General features: G+C 45.8%; 1 protein-coding gene and 1 long non-coding RNA gene across 5 annotated transcripts in view; one reads left to right on the forward strand and one right to left on the reverse strand.

The window, feature by feature from the left end:
- The window catches only part of LOC118364961 (carnitine O-palmitoyltransferase 1, liver isoform-like), a 44,906-nt gene that overhangs the window by 8,579 nt on the left and 17,268 nt on the right, over window positions 1-19,059 (forward strand). For both annotated transcript variants that reach the window (XM_052488090.1, XM_052488088.1), the window contains exons 2-7: window positions 8,973-9,115; window positions 15,740-15,879; window positions 16,083-16,254; window positions 16,683-16,784; window positions 18,222-18,359; window positions 18,845-18,922. In XM_052488090.1, coding sequence (XP_052344050.1) covers window positions 8,975-9,115; window positions 15,740-15,879; window positions 16,083-16,254; window positions 16,683-16,784; window positions 18,222-18,359; window positions 18,845-18,922 — 771 coding nt within the window. In that variant the 5' untranslated portion in view covers window positions 8,973-8,974. The remainder of the gene's footprint in view (window positions 1-8,972; window positions 9,116-15,739; window positions 15,880-16,082; window positions 16,255-16,682; window positions 16,785-18,221; window positions 18,360-18,844; window positions 18,923-19,059) is intronic.
- Window positions 16,791-18,213, reverse strand: LOC127913970 (uncharacterized). Of its 3 annotated transcripts, none has more exons than XR_008087440.1 (3): window positions 17,644-18,213; window positions 17,419-17,454; window positions 16,791-17,358 (listed from the first exon to the last, which is right to left on the reverse strand). It is a non-coding gene; the product is annotated as an uncharacterized LOC127913970 (long non-coding RNA). The 3 variants fall into 3 exon arrangements; XR_008087441.1 differs by having other exon boundaries at window positions 17,419-17,478; XR_008087442.1 differs by lacking the exon at window positions 17,644-18,213 and adding an exon at window positions 17,553-17,583 and having other exon boundaries at window positions 17,419-17,478.

Raw genomic sequence — 19,059 nt, forward strand, 5'->3', positions numbered from 1 at the left:
ATTAATAGATACGGAATGTGACCTATAGGAATGTTTGTCAATGTTCCCTAGGCCATTATCGATATTTGTGGAGAGCAAAATCAATCCCTTTGGTGGAAAAATGGTGATCAGCTCAGAAGAGACACTCATTCCACCACGTCAGTCAACATCCCTATCAACTTTTGTAGCATCAGTCTGAGTCTAGCCAATGTCCACTACGGCAATGGCCTTTGACAAATGACAGCCCACTCATTTATATTTTGTGATATCCAATTGGTACTTTTTAATCTTGTCCCATCGCTGCAACTCCCTTACGGACTCGGGATAGGCAACGGTCGAGACCCGTGTGTCCCCCGAAACACTTCCCCCGCCATACTGCTTCTTGACACACTGCTCGCTTAACCCTGAAGCCAGCCGCACCAATGTGTCGAAGACGCACTGTACAGCTGGCAACCGAAGTCAGCGAGCATGCACCCGGCAGCCATAATGAGTCGCTTGAGCGCGACGGGACAAGGACATCCCAGGCAGCCAAAGACTCCCCTAACCTGGGCGGTGCTGTGCCAAATGTGTGCTCCCTCATGGGTGTCAAGGTCGCAACCGGCTGCGACACAGCCCGGGATGGAACCTGGATCTGTAGTGACGCCTCCAGCACTGCGATGTTTTGCCTTCGACCACTGCGCCACTTGGGAAGCCCCAGAAGTTTCGAGCTTTGTCACGTGCACAAATATAGTGAAATGCCTTTCTTGCAAGCCCTTTCCCATCAATGCTGTAATCAATATCTGTGGTACTATAAAGTGGAGCAAAAGCACACAAATAGAAATAAGAAGTACACGAGAAAGCAATTATATACAGGGTCTGTGCCAATGCCATATGTGACCAACCGGCTCGATTCGGTCTTATGTAGCAAATCTGAAATGTTTTTAAAAAATTTGATAAAGTAGAAACTCTGTGCTAGAAAATGGCATATCGCACACCACAGTTGAAGAACAATGGTAAAGTAATTCTACTTTGGAAGTTGATAAACTTGTAAACCCACTTTTGAGAAAATGTCCCTTGAATATTTTGGTTGACCTACTGGAGGGCTCTTTGTCTACAACATTCTGTATCGTTCACACTAGAGGTCGGCCGATTAATCGGAATGGCCGATTTTAATTGGGGCCAATTTCAAGTTTTCATAACAATCGGAAATCTGTATTTTTGGGTGACGATTTTGCGGAATTTAATTTTTTTACACCTTTTTTATTTAATATTTTTAACTAGGCAAATCAGTTAAGAACACATTCTTATTTTCAATGACTGCCTGGGAACGGTGGGTTAACTGCCTTGTTCAGGGGCGGAATGACAGATTTTCACCATGTCAGCTCGGGGGATCTAATCTTGCAACCTTAGTTAACTAGTCCAACGCAATAACGAGCTGCCTCTCTCTCGTTGCACTCCACAAGGAGACTGCCTGTTACGCGAATGCAGTAAGCCAAGGTAAGTTGCTAGCTAGCATTAATCTTATCTTATAAAAAAACAATCACTAGTTAACTACACATGCTAGATAATATCTAATAATATCAACCGTGTCCTGCGTTGCATACAAGTATCTGACTGAGCGGTGGTAGGCAGAAGCAGGCGCGTAAACATTAATTCAAACAGCACTTTTGTGCGTTTTGCCAGCACCTCTTCGTTGTGCATCAGGCATTGCTCTGTTTATGGCTTCAAGCCTATCGACTCCCTAGATTAGGCTGGTGTAACCGAAGTGAAATGGCTAGCTAGTTAGCGCGCACTAATAGCGTTTCAAACGTCACTCGCTCTGAGCCTTCTAGTAGTTGTTCCCCTTGCTCTGCATGGGTAACGCTGCTTCGATGGTGGCTGTTTCGAGCCCAGGGAGGAGCGAGGAGAGGGACGGAAGCTATACTGTTCCATTGGCAATACTAAAGTGCCTATAAGAACATCCAATAGGTTAATGAAATAGTCCTATAATAACGACAACCTAAAACCTCTTACCTGGGAATATTGAAGACTCCTGTTAAAAGGAACCACCAGGTTTCATATGTTCTGAGCAAGGAACTTAAACGTTAGCTTTCTTACATAGCACATATTGCTATTTTACCTTCTCCAACACTTTGTTTTTGCATTATTTAAACCAAATTGAACAGGTTTCATTATTTACTTGGGGCTAAATAGATTTTATTGATGTATTATATTAAGTTAAAATAAGTATACATGGATGAACGCTTATCCCTCTGTCACGGATGCCATGGTTGCCCTTCGTTTGGAAATTAAATCCAGAGACGAGTTCTATACAACAGCCTTTGTTCTCTTTTCGACTCCCTCTACGTAATCAAACGCCTGCATCTTATCCATCTCCTAAGCTGTGATACTATGCTCCCACCGGGCGTTCAACTGATTTCAAAACTCGGTCCTCCAGACAGTGGAGAACGGTAGCGACATCGCAGTACTTTGTGATATCTTTATACAACCAACTGCTTTTAGAAAGGATTACTGACACATACAGAGCAGCTCGTGTCTAGACCGACGTGTGCTACGTGAAAGTTCACGTGTTCCAGAAGGCAAAGCATTCTGATAAATCTGATGTTGGCGTACGATTGCCTCACCTGTGAAGTAGTGATGCGCTACTTACGCCTCGTTTCCTGTGTCACATATTTGCAATGTGCAGGGGATACTGGAGTGGTAGGGGTAGGCGTGTATAGGGTTAAGGTGATTATGCATCCGATAAATGGAGTAGCAGCAGTGCGTGTGTGTGAGCCAATGAAGTGAGTGCCAAGTCAGTGCCAAAACTAAAGAGTCGATGCAGATCCGTGTAGCCATTTTGTTAGCTATGTCTTATGGCTTGGGGACAGGAACTGTTCAGGAGCCTGTTGGTGTCAGACTTGTTTCTCTGGTACTGCTTCCTGGCCTTCCTTTCACACCACACACTACCTAGCATGTTGGCAAAGCAACAGGCGTTCACACGATCCCCCATAATGGATTGGCACTATCATTTTGACGTTGCTTTAATCCAATCGCTTATCTGAAAATAGCGTGGTGTTTCCATTGGACGAACCAGCCTTCAGTTATTGCACCACACAGTCCTCCCTAACCCATCTGTGGGCATTAATCTATTAGCAGCTGAGGCTGCTTGAATGACCATCTTGAACCAGTTTATCTTTGAAGAGCAAAGCCCTTTCCTTGTTTCTTAATGTCTGACAGGGTGCCTGGTCAGTCTGCCTTTAGTGATGGATGGGCAATACTGTATTAAATGGGTAGGAAACTTTGGGATTTGGGGTAATTTCCTACTTACCCATAGTCAGAGTAAGTCAGGGATGCTATTTATGTGCAGTTTGAGGAAGTTAAAGGAAACCTATCGTTAGCTTAGTGCAGTATCTGGTAGTCAGAGGTAACTACTTAGCCAGCTCCTCTCAAGAGCAGAGAAATGGACTTTAAAGCTGGATGGTTGGTCATTTGTCAATTTTTTTAAAATTCTGACATTTTTACTAATTATTTAAAAAATATTCTATCAACTTCCTCATTTTATGGACTACTTTTTGAATTCTGCCTGTGCTTTCTTCCTGGGTGACTTTTTGTTTTTGTAAACAAAACTCCCTTGAGGCAGCCAGCTGTTGCGTACTCTAGTAGCTAAAGTAGTTAGTTTGCTTATTGGTAAATCGTCATAACATTTTGATAAGTCATGTTGGGCTTTGAGGTAGAATCTTTTTTTTTTTTTTTATCTTTTTTTTCCCCGAGCCATATTTATTCAATCCACAATGTGCTACGGAGGAACTTCTGGAGTTGGACGCTGAGCGAACATGGAGGGAGACTAAATCAGCGGAACCAGTAGTCTAGCTTCCTGGAGCGGTGGCTAGGTCTGAGAGGGACTGTGGGATGCCAATCCATGGCAACTGACGTTGAGTGTTTCTGCGACACAGTGGGACTTCATACTGCCATTGATTGGGAGGGCTTGATATCGCGGGCGAAAAAAGCGGCACACCCAATGACTAACAAACCAGACTTTTCTGCGCTCCTCAATTGTTGAGTTAGAGACATTCTTCCGTGTCCCAAAAATTAACTGGAAGAAGCAACCCAGACACGCCGGACTGAATGGACAGGTGTATATCGAGTAAGTTACATTCTTCTTGTCCTAGCACACGTAACAAAATTATATATTGCTAACTTTTGTATTTATAATTACACTCTGATAAAAAAATTGTTTTTCTTGTTATTGGATTAGTTTCTAGCTACTTATTTGTTCTGTCTATGCAGGCTGCTGAAGGAAGAGGGACTGGGACGAGGGAACAGTCTTCCCTTCATGTGTTTGGACCATTTGTCGCAAATATGGCTCGCCGACAGGAGTTTCCGTGGGATTCAAGGAGGTGGACAATGTGGTGTAATTACAACAGGCCCATCAATGATTTGGCTTCACAGCCAGACATTGCCAAAGCATTTTATATTTTATGTTCGTACTATCTTTTTGTTGTTGCATTGTTGACGGAATCTGCGAGTTAGCATTTCATTGTATACCATGCGTATCCTGTACATATGACTAAAACTTTTAAACAATTTCAAGTCAATCTAAAGGCTTTTTGAAGTGAACCAGTGTGTTTTGTTCTGTCATCAGTAATAAATGATTTTTGAACCAGTGTGTTGTGTGTTGCAGTTCTGTCATCGCATTAAATACCATTTGCACCATTGATGTCTTTTTGTTCCACTCCACTATAAGTGATTAATTACAGTATGCCACATGAGATGGAGTTGTGTATAAAAATATAGCAGTCAGATCATTATCAGTCAAATTAGTACTTTAGGTCATTGGTTTATTGGTCAAATGCACATATTTAGCAGATGTTATTGCCGGTGTAGCAAAATGCTTGTGTTCCTAGCTCCCAATGGGGCAGTAGTGTCTAATAATACACACGTCTAAAATAATGGAGTTAGGAGAAATCGGTATGCGCAATATTGGAGTGGTCTTGACGAGAATAGTGTATACATATGAAATTATATTATATAATCATATGAAGTTAAACCAGTATGTCAATATTATTAACGTGACCAATGATTATATGTATATAGGGCAGCAGTGTTGAGTAACCAGATGGTAGCTGGCTAGTGATGGCTATTTAAGTCTGACCTTGAGAGCTGTTTTTCCCAGCTTTGATGCACCTGTACTGAACTCTCCTTCTGGATGATAGCGGGGTGAACAGACCGTGGCTTGGATGGTTGTGGTCCTTGATCTTTTTGGCCTTCCTGTGACATCTGGTGCAGTAGGTGTCCTGGAGGGCAGGTAGTTTGCCCCCAGTGATGCGTTGTGCAGACTACACCACCCTCTGGGGAGCACTGTGATTTGCAGGTGGTGCACTTGCTGTACCAGGTGGTGATACAGCCTGACATGATGCTCTCAATGGTGCATCTGTAAAGTTTGTGAGGGTCTTAGGGGCAAGCCAAATGTATTTCGCCTCCTGAGGTTGAAAAGGCACTGTTGCACATTCTTCACCACTCTGCGGGTGGACCATTTCAGATTGTCAGTGATGTGTACGCCGAGGAACTTGAAGCATTTCACCTTCTCTACTGCGGCCCCGTCGATGTGGAGAAGACCCATAAAAACATGGTCTTCAGTTGATGAACCAGCAAAGATGACAATTATTGATTTTGTTAACAGCACAGGTCGCTGCACACAATGTACCATACACAATATAGACAAGGCATTCACACAATTCACATTAATTCAAACTCAAATGTACAATAAAATAGGTATGATGGTGCTGTTATGTACAGTAGTAGCCTACAGTGAATGGATTTTGATAGTGATAATGACCAGAAGCTAACAAATTGTTATATTGGAGTGTGTCCCAGGGACTGATTTAGACCTGGGACTCCAGGTGGGTGTAATTAATTACCAGGTGGAACCAAAGTTCCCTTTTAATATTTTCCGGCACAAATTTCAGATTTTGAAGTGCGTTTACTGTGAACACAGGTTGTACCTGATTTTAATTGACTGTTTTTACAGTGGCCAAGTAGGCTAATGTGGCTATTGATCATAATGTAGGCCTACCAGAGTGGCACAGCATTTTTTTTTTTTTTTACAATGGTGAAAATGAATCACGTAACATTTTAACATGGAAATAGGGTTTCTATCATTCAGCCAACAGTAACAGCCAATGTGTGGTGTTTGATTCAGGCCTGCAGGCCATGAAACACGCAGGGCTTGACATTAACCTGTTTATCCACTTGTCCTTCAGACAAGGAGGTGACTGAAAATGTTGTTTGAATCAGGAAACCACTTTACAAAATAAAAAGTATTATTCCCATACCATTCTTACAGAGAATCAGACAAATTATGCTACCCTCTGCCTATTAACTACTTAGCTTCTTCAAGGCGGTCTCAAAATAGAGCACTGCCCCTTTAAGACAACAAAAAGCTCTTACCTGACTCTCTTTTCAATGCGGGCTTTGAAATGTACAGGTTTTGTGCTCTTGTCGTAAGCTATCACGCTCACCTTGCTGGCTACAAATGAACTATAACTGGGCAAATAACTCACGAACTAGCAAAGAATATGCGCACATGTGCACGCACACATGGCTACAAGCATTTCTCGCTTTGATCTCAAAACAAGTGCATGAAAACTATGACAGCTCATGCTGTAAAACGGTCCAGTTCAAAGTGAATAGAACAAATCCATATATGGCAACGGTCTATTTGCATTTAGGTCTACTGCAGTTCTGATTGGTTTATCATGCACCGGTCTGTGTAGAGTACGTGCCTATCAATGCAATAGAATGGTACTCCGATGCGTTCTGTCAACAACAACAGTTTTGTTTCGGTATGTTGCATGGAAAGTGCCTAATATTGCGTTGATTCGATCACAATTCCCACAGTGAAGGGAAACGTCGATAGTGTTTTAACTAACGGGGGAAACTCTGAACTTCACTCAACTTTTTAATCTTGTGCTTCTCTGCGCGGGCTGATTTGTCTTCTGCACGCCAGTCCCTGGCGAGCTGCGCACCCGCAAGCCTCTTAGAGGGAACATTGGGTGTAACCCTTGTCCTATATAGTGCATGAATATGGGTCCTTCTCATAAGTTGTGCACTATAAAGGGAATAGGGTGGCGTTTGGAACTCACCCCAAGTGTCATAAGTGTCATCTCACCTTAGGTTACAATGCAGCTCATCCGGAAATTCACGTTTAGGTTTCACCTTGAAGACTGATGCAGGCTGCTAAAACATATTCAGGAATTGGGGGTGGGAACGTTATGGTAATTGCCACGTGTAGCAGAGAAATAACAACAAATAACACTGTTGGTGTAACTAGCTCGCATGCTATGAATGTTATGTGAGCACCATTTCAGTTAAAGATGCAATTTGCAGACATCACTCTGCCATTTCCTGGCTGCTAAAATTCTAATAGTTCGCCTAATTTCAGTTTGTGAAAAAACAAGCCAGTGTAGAGAATCATTGTACCATCTAAACTGCTGTGAAATATTGTTTAAATAACCAACAATATTGTTTGTTCAGATGTTTGGGGGGGGGTTTAATGAAAGTCAATGAACTAAGTAGACCAGACCCAGCTGCTATTACAATGGTGTCTACGGGAGTCCCACCCCGTTAAGTAGACTGAAACTGACAATGTTTTTCAACAGTAAACCTGTAAGCCTGAGTGAACTCTCTTCATTTAGCCACCATCTTTGCTGTAGGCCAAGATGATATCTTATATTGCTCAGCTCCGTTGCAACTCTTTGCAGGTGTTTCTGATTTATAAACAGAGTTCCTCTGTGAAGATGAGAACCTTCCAGAAGGACAACCATCTCTGCAGCAGTCCACCAATCAGGCCTTTATGGTTGAGTGGCCAGTTGGAAGCCACTCCTCAGGAGAAGGCACATGACAGCCCTCTTGGAGTTTGCCAAAAGGCACATAAAGGACTCTGACTATGAGAAACCAGATTCTTTGGTCTGATAAAACCAGAATTGAACTGTTTGGCCTGAATGCCAAGTGTCATTTCTTAAGGAAACCTACTGTGAAGCATGGTGGTGGCGGCATCATGCTGTTGGGGTGTTTTTCAGCGGCAGGGACTGCAAGAGTAGTCTGGATCGAGGGAAAGGTGAACGGCGCAAAGCACAGAGATCCGTGATGAAAACCTGCTCCAGAGCTTTCAGGACCTCCGACTAAGGTGAAGCTTCATCTTCCAACAGGTCAATGACCTTAAGCGACAGCCAAGACAACGCAGGAGTGGCTTTGAGACAAGTCTCTGAATGTCCTTGAATGGCCCAGCCAGAGCCCAAACATCTCTGGAGAGACCTGAAAATAGCTGTGCAGCAACGCTCCCCATCCAACCTGACAGAGCTTGAGAGAATCTGCAGAGAAGAATGGGAGAAACCCCCCAAATACAAGTGTGCCAAGCTTGTGGCGTCATACCCAAGAAGACTCGGAAGTTGTAATCGCTGCCAAAGTACTGAGTAAAGGGTCTAAATACTTATGTAATATTTAGTTTTTTAAATTTAAGTTTGCACACATTTCTAAAAAACTGTTTTTGCTTTGTCATTATGGGGTATTGTGTGGAGATTGATTGATAGATTTTTTTTTTTATAAAATCAATTTTAGAATAAGGCTGCGAAGTAACATTCCATGTAATTGAACTATTTAAGAGCTAGCACGTCTGATTATTTATACTTGTCAACTAATTATCAAGCTCTCGATCGGGTGATCAGCTGAGCTAGTTAAGGACGACATCAGCATTGTGAAATGTTTGGGAGCCCCCCCCCCGAGGAGAGGTTTGAGAACCACTGCTGTAGACTATTTTAGCGACGTGAACAAATCAGGCTAAACTCACCCATTTTTCCTCTCCTCGATTTTAAACTCGGTGTGGTTTTATTGAAAACCTACACGTGTACGCACAATTAAGGCGAAAGAGTTGTAGTTGGTATGGAAGATGATCACTTAATATATATATATTTTTTTCCCCCTGTCTCTATCTGCCCCTATTCTCTCTCTCGCTCTCTCTCCATCCCTTTTTCCAGGCATGGCTGAAGCCCACCAGGCCGTGGCCTTCCAGTTCACGGTGACTCCGGAAGGCATCGACCTGCAGCTGTCCCACCAGGCCCTCACGGAGATCTACCTCTCGGGCCTGCGCTCCTGGAAAAAGAAGTTAATCCGCCTCAAGGTACTGGACATGTCTGAGGGCCTGGTCTGTCTGTCTTTGATCTGTCTGGCTTTCTCTTTCGTTGGTGTGTGTGTGTCTCTGGCTAGCCCGAGTGTACATACTCCCAGACGAGCTTTCTGGGTCATCGCTGTTGGTCTTTATCGCCTGCTTATCTGTCTGTAAGGGGGACAAATTGCTCTGACTCGCTTAGACCTGACCTCCGCTAAGTGTAGACCCCAGGCTATCCCCTCAGAATATCTCTCCGGGTTATCGCTGTCTATCTTAATTGCCTTTCTGTACACCCGTCTGTCTGCCTCCCTTGTCCATCTATCTGTGTAAGCCTGTCTATTCTACTGCACTGCTACTTGACTACTACCTTTTTCTTCTGTTTGCATGTCTTAAGATTGGTCTGTCTTCGTCTTCCTCTCTATGCCTCCCTGTCTTCCTCTCTATGCCTCCCTGTCTTCCTCTCTATGCCTCCCTGTCTTCCTCTCTATGCCTCCCTGTCTTCCTCTCTATGCCTCCCTGTCTTCCTCTCTATGCCTCCCTGTCTTCCTCTCTATGCCTCCCTGTCTTCCTCTCTATGCCTCCCTGTCTTCCTCTCTATGCCTCCCTGTCTTACTCTCTATGCCTCCCTGTCTTACTCTCTATGCCTCCCTGTCTTACTCTCTATGCCTCCCTGTCTTCCTCTCTATGCCTCCCTGTCTTCCTCTCTATGCCTCCCTGTCTTCCTCGCTCTGCCTCCCTGTCTTCCTCTCTCTGCCTCCCTGTCTTCCTCGCTCTGCCTCCCTGTCTTCCTCGCTCTGCCTCCCTGTCTTCCTCGCTCTGCCTCCCTGTCTTCCTCTCTCTGTCTCCCTGTCTTCCTCTCTGTCTCCCTGTCTTCCTCTCTCTGCCTCCCTGTCTTCCTCTCTCTGCCTCCCTGTCTTCCTCTCTCTGCCTCCCTGTCTTCCTCTCTCTGCCTCCCTGTCTTCCTCGCTCTGCCTCCCTGTCTTCCTCTCTCTGCCTCCCTGTCTTCCTCTCTCTGTCTCCCTGTCTTCCTCTCTCTGTCTCCCTGTCTTCCTCTCTGCCTCCCTGTCTTCCTCGCTCTGCCTCCCTGTCTTTCTCCCTGCTCTGCCTCCCTGTCTTTCTCGCTCTGCCTCCTCCCTGTCTTTCTCGCTCTGCCTCCCTGTCTTCCTCGCTCTGCCTCCCTGTCTTCCTCGCTCTGCCTCCCTGTCTTCCTCGCTCTGCCTCCCTGTCTTCCTCTCTGTCTCCCTGTCTTCCTCTCTCTGCCTCCCTGTCTTCCTCGCTCTGCCTCCCTGTCTTCCTCGCTCTGCCTCCCTGTCTTCCTCGCTCTGCCTCCCTGTCTTCCTCGCTCTGCCTCCCTGTCTTCCTCGCTCTGCCTCCCTGTCTTCCTCGCTCTGCCTCCCTGTCTTCCTCGCTCTGCCTCCCTGTCTTCCTCTCTCTGCCTCCCTGTCTTCCTCTCTCTGCCTCCCTGTCTTCCTCGCTCTGCCTCCCTGTCTTCCTCGCTCTGCCTCCCTGTCTTCCTCGCTCTGCCTCCCTGTCTTCCTCGCTCTGCCTCCCTGTCTTCCTCGCTCTGCCTCCCTGTCTTCCTCGCTCTGCCTCCCTGTCTTCCTCGCTCTGCCTCCCTGTCTTCCTCGCTCTGCCTCCCTGTCTTCCTCGCTCTGCCTCCCTGTCTTCCTCTCTCTGCCTCCCTGTCTTCCTCTCTCTGTCTCCCTGTCTTCCTCTCTATGCCTCTCTATGGCTCCCTGTCTGCTTCTCTATGCCTCCCCGTCTGTCTTCCTCCCTGTCTGCTTTTCTCTCTGTCTGTCGGTTAGAATTACATCACATGGTTTCTGCACAACAGCGTCCATACGTCATTCTACTGTGATCTACTGTGACATACCTCAGCTGTGTATAATAATCATATCAGCACAAACAGCAGAGGGGGACATACTGCTCTGACACACTTAAACCTGACCTCTGCTGAACAGTATGTCATTTAACGTCACAGTGCTGCTGAACAGTGTCATTTAACGTCACAGTGCTGCTGAACAGTGTCATTTAACGTCACAGTGCTGCTGAACAGTATGTCATTTAACGTCACAGTGCTGCTGAACAGTGTCATTTAACGTCACCGTGCTGCTGAACAGTGTCATTTAACGTCACAGTGCTGCTGAACAGTATGTCATTTAACGTCACAGTGCTGCTGAACAGTATGTCATTTAACGTCACAGTGCTGCTGAACAGTGTCATTTAACGTCACAGTGCTGCTGAACAGTGTCATTTAACGTCACAGTGCTGCTGAACAGTGTCATTTAACGTCACAGTGCTGCTGAACAGTATGTCATTTAACGTCACGGTGCTGCTGAACAGTATGTCATTTAACGTCACGGTGCTGCTGAACAGTGTCATTTAACGCTCTCACGGTGCTGCTGAACAGTGTCATTTAACGCCACGGTGCTGCTGAACAGTGTCATTTAACGCCACGGTGCTGCTGAACAGTGTCATTTAACGTCCTCCCTGCTGCTGAACAGTATGTCATTTAACGTCACGGTGCTGCTGAACAGTGTCATTTAACGTCACGGTGCTGCTGAACAGTATGTAATTTAACGTCACGGTGCTGCTGAACAGTATGTAATTTAACATCACGGTGCTGCTGAACAGTATGTCATTTAACGTCACGGTGCTGCTGAACAGTATGTCATTTAACGTCACGGTGCTGCTGAACAGTGTCATTTAACGTCACGGTGCTGCTGAACAGTATGTCATTTAACGTCACGGTGCTGCTGAACAGTATGTCATTTAACGTCACGGTGCTGCTGAACAGTATGTCATTTAACGTCACAGTGCTGCTGAACAGTGTCATTTAACGTCACAGTGCTGCTGAACAGTGTCATTTAACGTCACAGTGCTGCTGAACAGTGTCATTTAACGTCACGGTGCTGCTGAACAGTGTCATTTAACGTCACAGTGCTGCTGAACAGTGTCATTTAACGTCACAGTGCTGCTGAACAGTGTCATTTAACGTCACAGTGCTGCTGAACAGTATGTCATTTAACGTCACGGTGCTGCTGAACAGTATGTCATTTAACGTCACGGTGCTGCTGAACAGTATGTCATTTAACGTCACAGTGCTGCTGAACAGTATGTCATTTAACGTCACGGTGCTGCTGAACAGTGTCATTTAACGTCACGGTGCTGCTGAACAGTATGTCATTTAACGTCACAGTGCTGCTGAACAGTATGTCATTTAACGTCACGGTGCTGCTGAACAGTATGTCATTTAACGTCACGGTGCTGCTGAACAGTATGTCATTTAACGTCACAGTGCTGCTGAACAGTATGTCATTTAACGTCACAGTGCTGCTGAACAGTATGTCATTTAACGTCACGGTGCTGCTGAACAGTATGTCATTTAACGTCACGGTGCTGCTGAACAGTATGTCATTTAACGTCACGGTGCTGCTGAACAGTATGTCATTTAACGTCACAGTGCTGCTGAACAGTATGTCATTTAACGTCACAGTGCTGCTGAACAGTATGTCATTTAACGTCACAGTGCTGCTGAACAGTATGTCATTTAACGTCACAGTGCTGCTGAACAGTATGTCATTTAACGTCACAGTGCTGCTGAACAGTATGTCATTTAACGTCACGGTGCTGCTGAACAGTATGTCATTTAACGTCACGGTGCTGCTGAACAGTATGTCATTTAACGTCACAGTGCTGCTGAACAGTATGTCATTTAACGTCACAGTGCTGCTGAACAGTGTCATTTAACGTCACAGTGCTGCTGAACAGTATGTCATTTAACGTCACGGTGCTGCTGAACAGTATGTCATTTAACGTCACGGTGCTGCTGAACAGTATGTCATTTAACGTCACGGTGCTGCTGAACAGTATGTCATTTAACGTCACGGTGCTGCTGAACAGTATGTCATTTAACGTCACGGTGCTGCTGAACAGTATGTCATTTAACGTCACGGTGCTGCTGAACAGTATGTCATTTAACGTCACGGTGCTGCTGAACAGTATGTCATTTAACGTCACGGTGCTGCTGAACAGTATGTCATTTAACGTCACAGTGCTGCTGAACAGTATGTCATTTAACGTCACAGTGCTGCTGAACAGTATGTCATTTAACGTCACAGTGCTGCTGAACAGTATGTCATTTAACGTCACAGTGCTGCTGAACAGTATGTCATTTAACGTCACAGTGCTGCTGAACAGTATGTCATTTAACGTCACAGTGCTGCTGAACAGTATGTCATTTAACGTCACAGTGCTGCTGAACAGTATGTCATTTAACGTCACAGTGCTGCTGAACAGTGTCATTTAACGTCACAGTGCTGCTGAACAGTATGTCATTTAACGTCACAGTGCTGCTGAACAGTGTCATTTAACGTCACAGTGCTGCTGAACAGTATGTCATTTAACGTCACAGTGCTGCTGAACAGTATGTCATTTAACGTCACAGTGCTGCTGAACAGTGTCATTTAACGTCACAGTGCTGCTGAACAGTGTCATTTAACGTCACAGTGCTGCTGAACAGTATGTCATTTAACGTCACAGTGCTGCTGAACAGTGTCATTTAACGTCACAGTGCTGCTGAACAGTGTCATTTAACGTCACAGTGCTGCTGAACAGTGTCATTTAACGTCACAGTGCTGCTGAACAGTGTCATTTAACGTCACAGTGCTGCTGAACAGTATGTCATTTAACGTCACAGTGCTGCTGAACAGTGTCATTTAACGTCACAGTGCTGCTGAACAGTGTCATTTAACGTCACAGTGCTGCTGAACAGTGTCATTTAACGTCACAGTGCTGCTGAACAGTATGTCATTTAACGTCACAGTGCTGCTGAACAGTGTCATTTAACGTCACAGTGCTGCTGAACAGTATGTCATTTAACGTCACAGTGCTGCTGAACAGTGTCATTTAACGTCACAGTGCTGCTGAACAGTATGTCATTTAACGTCACAGTGCTGCTGAACAGTGTCATTTAACGTCACAGTGCTGCTGAACAGTATGTCATTTAACGTCACAGTGCTGCTGAACAGTGTCATTTAACGTCACAGTGCTGCTGAACAGTGTCATTTAACGTCACAGTGCTGCTGAACAGTGTCATTTAACGTCACAGTGCTGCTGAACAGTGTCATTTAACATCACAGTGCTGCTGAACAGTGTCATTTAACGTCACAGTGCTGCTGAACAGTGTCATTTAACGTCACAGTGCTGCTGAACAGTGTCATTTAACGTCACAGTGCTGCTGAACAGTATGTCATTTAACGTCACAGTGCTGCTGAACAGTGTCATTTAACGTCACAGTGCTGCTGAACAGTGTCATTTAACGTCACAGTGCTGCTGAACAGTGTCATTTAACGTCACAGTGCTGCTGAACAGTATGTCATTTAACGTCACAGTGCTGCTGAACAGTGTCATTTAACGTCACAGTGCTGCTGAACAGTGTCATTTAACGTCACAGTGCTGCTGAACAGTGTCATTTAACGTCACAGTGCTGCTGAACAGTGTCATTTAACGTCACAGTGCTGCTGAACAGTGTCATTTAACATCACAGTGCTGCTGAACAGTATGTCATTTAACGTCACAGTGCTGCTGAACAGTGTCATTTAACGTCACAGTGCTGCTGAACAGTGTCATTTAACGTCACATTGCTGCTGAACAGTGTCATTTAACGTCACAGTGCTGCTGAACAGTGTCATTTAACGTCACAGTGCTGCTGAACAGTGTCATTTAACGTCACAGTGCTGCTGAACAGTGTCATTTAACGTCACAGTGCTGCTGAACAGTGTCATTTAACGTCACAGTGCTGCTGAACAGTATGTCATTTAACGTCACAGTGCTGCTGAACAGTGTCATTTAACGTCACAGTGCTGCTGAACAGTGTCATTTAACGTCACAGTGCTGCTGAACAGTATGTCATTTAACGTCACAGTGCTGCTGAACAGTATGTCATTTAACGTCACAGTGCTGCTGAACAGTGTCATTTAACGTCACAGTGCTGCTGAACAGTATGTCATTTAACGTCACAGTGCTGCTGAACAGTGTCATTTAACGTCACAGTGCTGCTGAACAGTGTCATTTAACGTCACAGTGCTGCTGAACAGTGTCATTTAACGTCACAGTGCTGCTGAACAGTAGAGAGCTGGAATATGAACAGCCAGCAGCGTCACCTTTCTCTAATCTGTTTGCGGTAAACATGCCCTCCGGGTGACCTCATTAGTAAACATACACCAGCGCTGTGTTTGTCCCAACTCGATGCCGGCACGCATTCATCCCTGTTCTGTTCTCCCCCAGTCTCAACTCAGGCTGTATCTCTGTCTGTCCCGTGACTCATGCAGGAGATACGCTTGGGGAGATTATGGGCTTTTGCTTTTAAAACCAGGCCAAGGTACATGGTAGTAGCTGTGAAGAGCATTATCCAATACTCTCGTTTGGATTATATGCCGTGTTGACATGGCTGGGAAGGTGATTGGGTTTTGAATGGGTCACGTATGCCGTTTATTAGGGCACGTAAATCCAAAATAATTACAGTGTTTTTTTTAACCTTTTTTCTTATCCATGAAGTCCCTCCCCTTTTCAGTTTGTTTTCTTCCTGTTGGGTGCCTTAATGATCAATCTCTTTTCCCCCTAATTCCCCAACAGAATGGTGTGATAACGGGGGTGTACCCGGCCAGTCCCTCCTCCTGGCTGTTTGTGGTCATCGCCATCCTGGCCACCATGTACATGCGCTCCGACCCCTCCATGGGTCTCATCGCCAAGATCCAGGAGCACCTACCGGTCAGGTAGCTAGTTCCAGTCACCAACCGTGCACAGACACTCCGCTGTCTTCAAAGTCTACGAATATTGCTTAAAGACGGGTATTGAAGTAAAATATTTCCCCCTTTTCTCAGATGTTCTCACCAAATCATTGAAATCCTTCTCTCTCTTTCTCACCCCCTCCTCCTTTAACACTCTTTCATTCTCTAATGGAATGAACCCCTCCCAGTCAGTCTCTGAGTGCCCAGTGTCAGACGGTGGTGTCGGCGGTGCTGTTCAGCACGCTGCTCTGGTTCTCCCTCATCTTCACCATGCGCATGTGCCTGAAGCAGCTCCTCTCCTACCATCGCTGGATGTTCGAGCAGCGCGGCAAGATGTCCAACACCACCAAAGTCTGGGTGGTCGGTATCCCCCCCCCCCCCCACCCCTTGTTCATTACCTTCTCCTGTGTGTGTGTGTGTGTGTGTGTGTGTGTGTGTGTGTGTGTGTACACCGTGCATCTGTAGAGACTCCTGCCGCGTACCCACTCCTGGGGTGTCGTCAACAATTGAACATCACATCATTGTATTTGTCAAATGCACAGAATACGGTGTGGTGTCCAATGAAATGCTTACTTTCAAGCTCTCCTCTAAAATTGTTGGGAGGGGGGGTGTGTCTAAATGGTCTTTCTACCTCCATTGCAATCAGTGTAAAAAGTGATTGGATAGATTGGGAAGAAAATCACCCTGCTAGTTAGATTTAAAAGCTGTACTATTTCAAGGTGGTCGTAGGAGAGCTGCATTTAGCCCCCACCCGGGACTCGGGCTGACTTTGTTTGTGTGTGTTACAGGCGCTGGTGCGGATCTTCTCGGGCAGACAGCCTCTCCTCTACAGCTACCAGGGCTCTCTGCCAAACCAGCCCGTGCCGGCCGTCAAAGACACGGTCAAGAGGGTGAGACGCTCTTCAATTCAATCTTTATTGTCCCAACAGGGAAATACATTTCGACAGAAGATGCAGCATATCCGCTCGCCAGATATTCACGCTTGACAAAGACTAACCCAACGGCCTGACGCTATCTCCACTATGTACTGGTCTTGACGAGGAGAAAAAGGGAGGTTCTCTTTTGCACTGTTCAACCAATCCAGTAAATGTGGAGGAGGAGTTAAGATGGAGTGTCGCTTTGTTAACGTCCAAAAGCGGGAAGTTGCATCACAGGCTCTCTTTCCATTTCCCCTGAAAACCGGAACTTTCGGTTGCTGGGGACTCTGCAGAGGCTAGACAAAGACGAACGCAGGTTGGAAGTTGCCATCATCTCTCCTTACGCTCGCTTGCTTTCGCTCCAACTCTCTTTCTCTACACCTCTCTCTACACCTCTCTCTACACCTCTCTCCACCTCTTCCCTCTCTCTACACCTCTCTCCACCTCTTCTCTCTCTACACCTCTCTCTACACCTCTCTACACCTCTCTACACCTCTCTCTACACCTCTCTCTACACCTCTCTCTACACCTCTCTCTACACCTCTCTCTACACCTCTCTACACCTCTCTCTACACCTCTCTCCACCTCTCTCTCTCCACCTCTCTACACCTCTCTACACCTCTCTCTACACCTCTCTCCACCTCTCTCTACACCTCTCTCTACACCTCTTTACACCTCTCTCTACACCTCTTTACACCTCTCTCTACACCTCTCTCTACACCTCTCTACACCTCTCTACACCTCTCTACACCTCTCTCTACACCTCTCTCTACACCTCTCTACACCTCTCTCTACACCTCCTCTCTACACCTCTCTCTACACCTCTCTCCACCTCTCTACACCTCTCTCTACACCTCTCTCTACACCTCTCTCTACACCTCTCTCTACACCTCTCTCCACACCTCTTCTCTCTCTACATCTCTTTCTACATCTCTCTCTCTCTACACCTCTCTCCACCTCTTCTCTTTCTACATCTCTCTCTCTCTCTACACCTCTCTCCACCTCTTCTCTTTCTACATCTCTCTCTCTCTACACCTCTCCCCACACCTCTCTCCCCACACCTCTCCCCACACCTCTCCCCACCTCTCTCTCCACCTCTCTCTCCACCTCTTCTCTCTCTACATCTCTTTCTACATCTCTCTCTCTCCACACCTCTCTACACCTCTCTCCACCTCTCTCTCCACCTCTTCTCTCTCTACATCTCTTTCTCTCTGTCTACCTCTCTTTGCCTCTCCCTCAGTATTACCGAACCTCTAACACTCCATTGTACCTCCATCACACGTTAGCTCGATTCCCTCTGTGTATTCTGTTTCGTTGTATGTGGGATAATGTTCTGTGTCTACTGCACAATGATGTATATAATAGAATATTGTTCTGTGTGTTTGTTCTTCTCTCTCTGTTTCTCTGCAGTATCTGGAGTCGGTGCGGCCGCTGACGACCCCTGATGAGTTTGAACGCATGACGTCGCTGGCCACTCAGTTTGAGAGCAGCCTGGGGAACCGGCTACAGTGGTACCTCAAACTCAAGGCTCTCTGGGCTTCCAACTACGTAAGTAACCCCTTATATGTCGACTTTGGATGTGGCTGTGTCCAAAAATGTAACGAGCCGTCAAATCCTTGCTTCCTCTGGCCTTCCTTATTGGAGGATTCTCGGATCCTCTCCTCCAATGAGCTTTAAGAGAGCAGGAGGTGAGGCAAAGAAAGGCGCTATGCACATGTAGAAATGACCTATTTTAATAGTCGAATGCTCATGAACAATGTAGATATTTGTCGCAGGCCTTTTTGAATTATTCATTGTAATGGATGTGCTGAGGGTGTGTGAGGGCTGTGGCCCCCTGGCCAGGATGTTGCGTGGTTGTGCCACAGAGGATTTCTATGGGGTGTATTCATTAGGGCACTTTGTAACAAAACATTTTGTCACGGATCAAGAAAACAACCATTTTCTATTGGGACAACTTCAGATGGTACCTACCTTACCGTTGTCCATTTTGTGTCGACTGAACACGACCCTGGGGGTGTGTTGTTCCCTTTTAGGTGAGCGACTGGTGGGAGGAGTACATCTACCTGAGAGGACGGAGCCCTATCATGGTCAACAGCAACTACTACGGCATGGTACGTATCAACAAATCATCGACTACTCCCCATGTTCTGTCTCCTAATAGTGGAGGTGTGTTCAGTGAGGTGAAACGTTCACAGCGTTGCAGGTAGAAATGTAACAAATAGAGCAAACATGATTCCCTATTCTACTT

Source organism: Oncorhynchus keta, chromosome 3 (assembly GCF_023373465.1).
Source record: "Oncorhynchus keta strain PuntledgeMale-10-30-2019 chromosome 3, Oket_V2, whole genome shotgun sequence".
In the NCBI taxonomy this organism is placed as follows: Eukaryota; Metazoa; Chordata; class Actinopteri; order Salmoniformes; family Salmonidae; genus Oncorhynchus; species Oncorhynchus keta.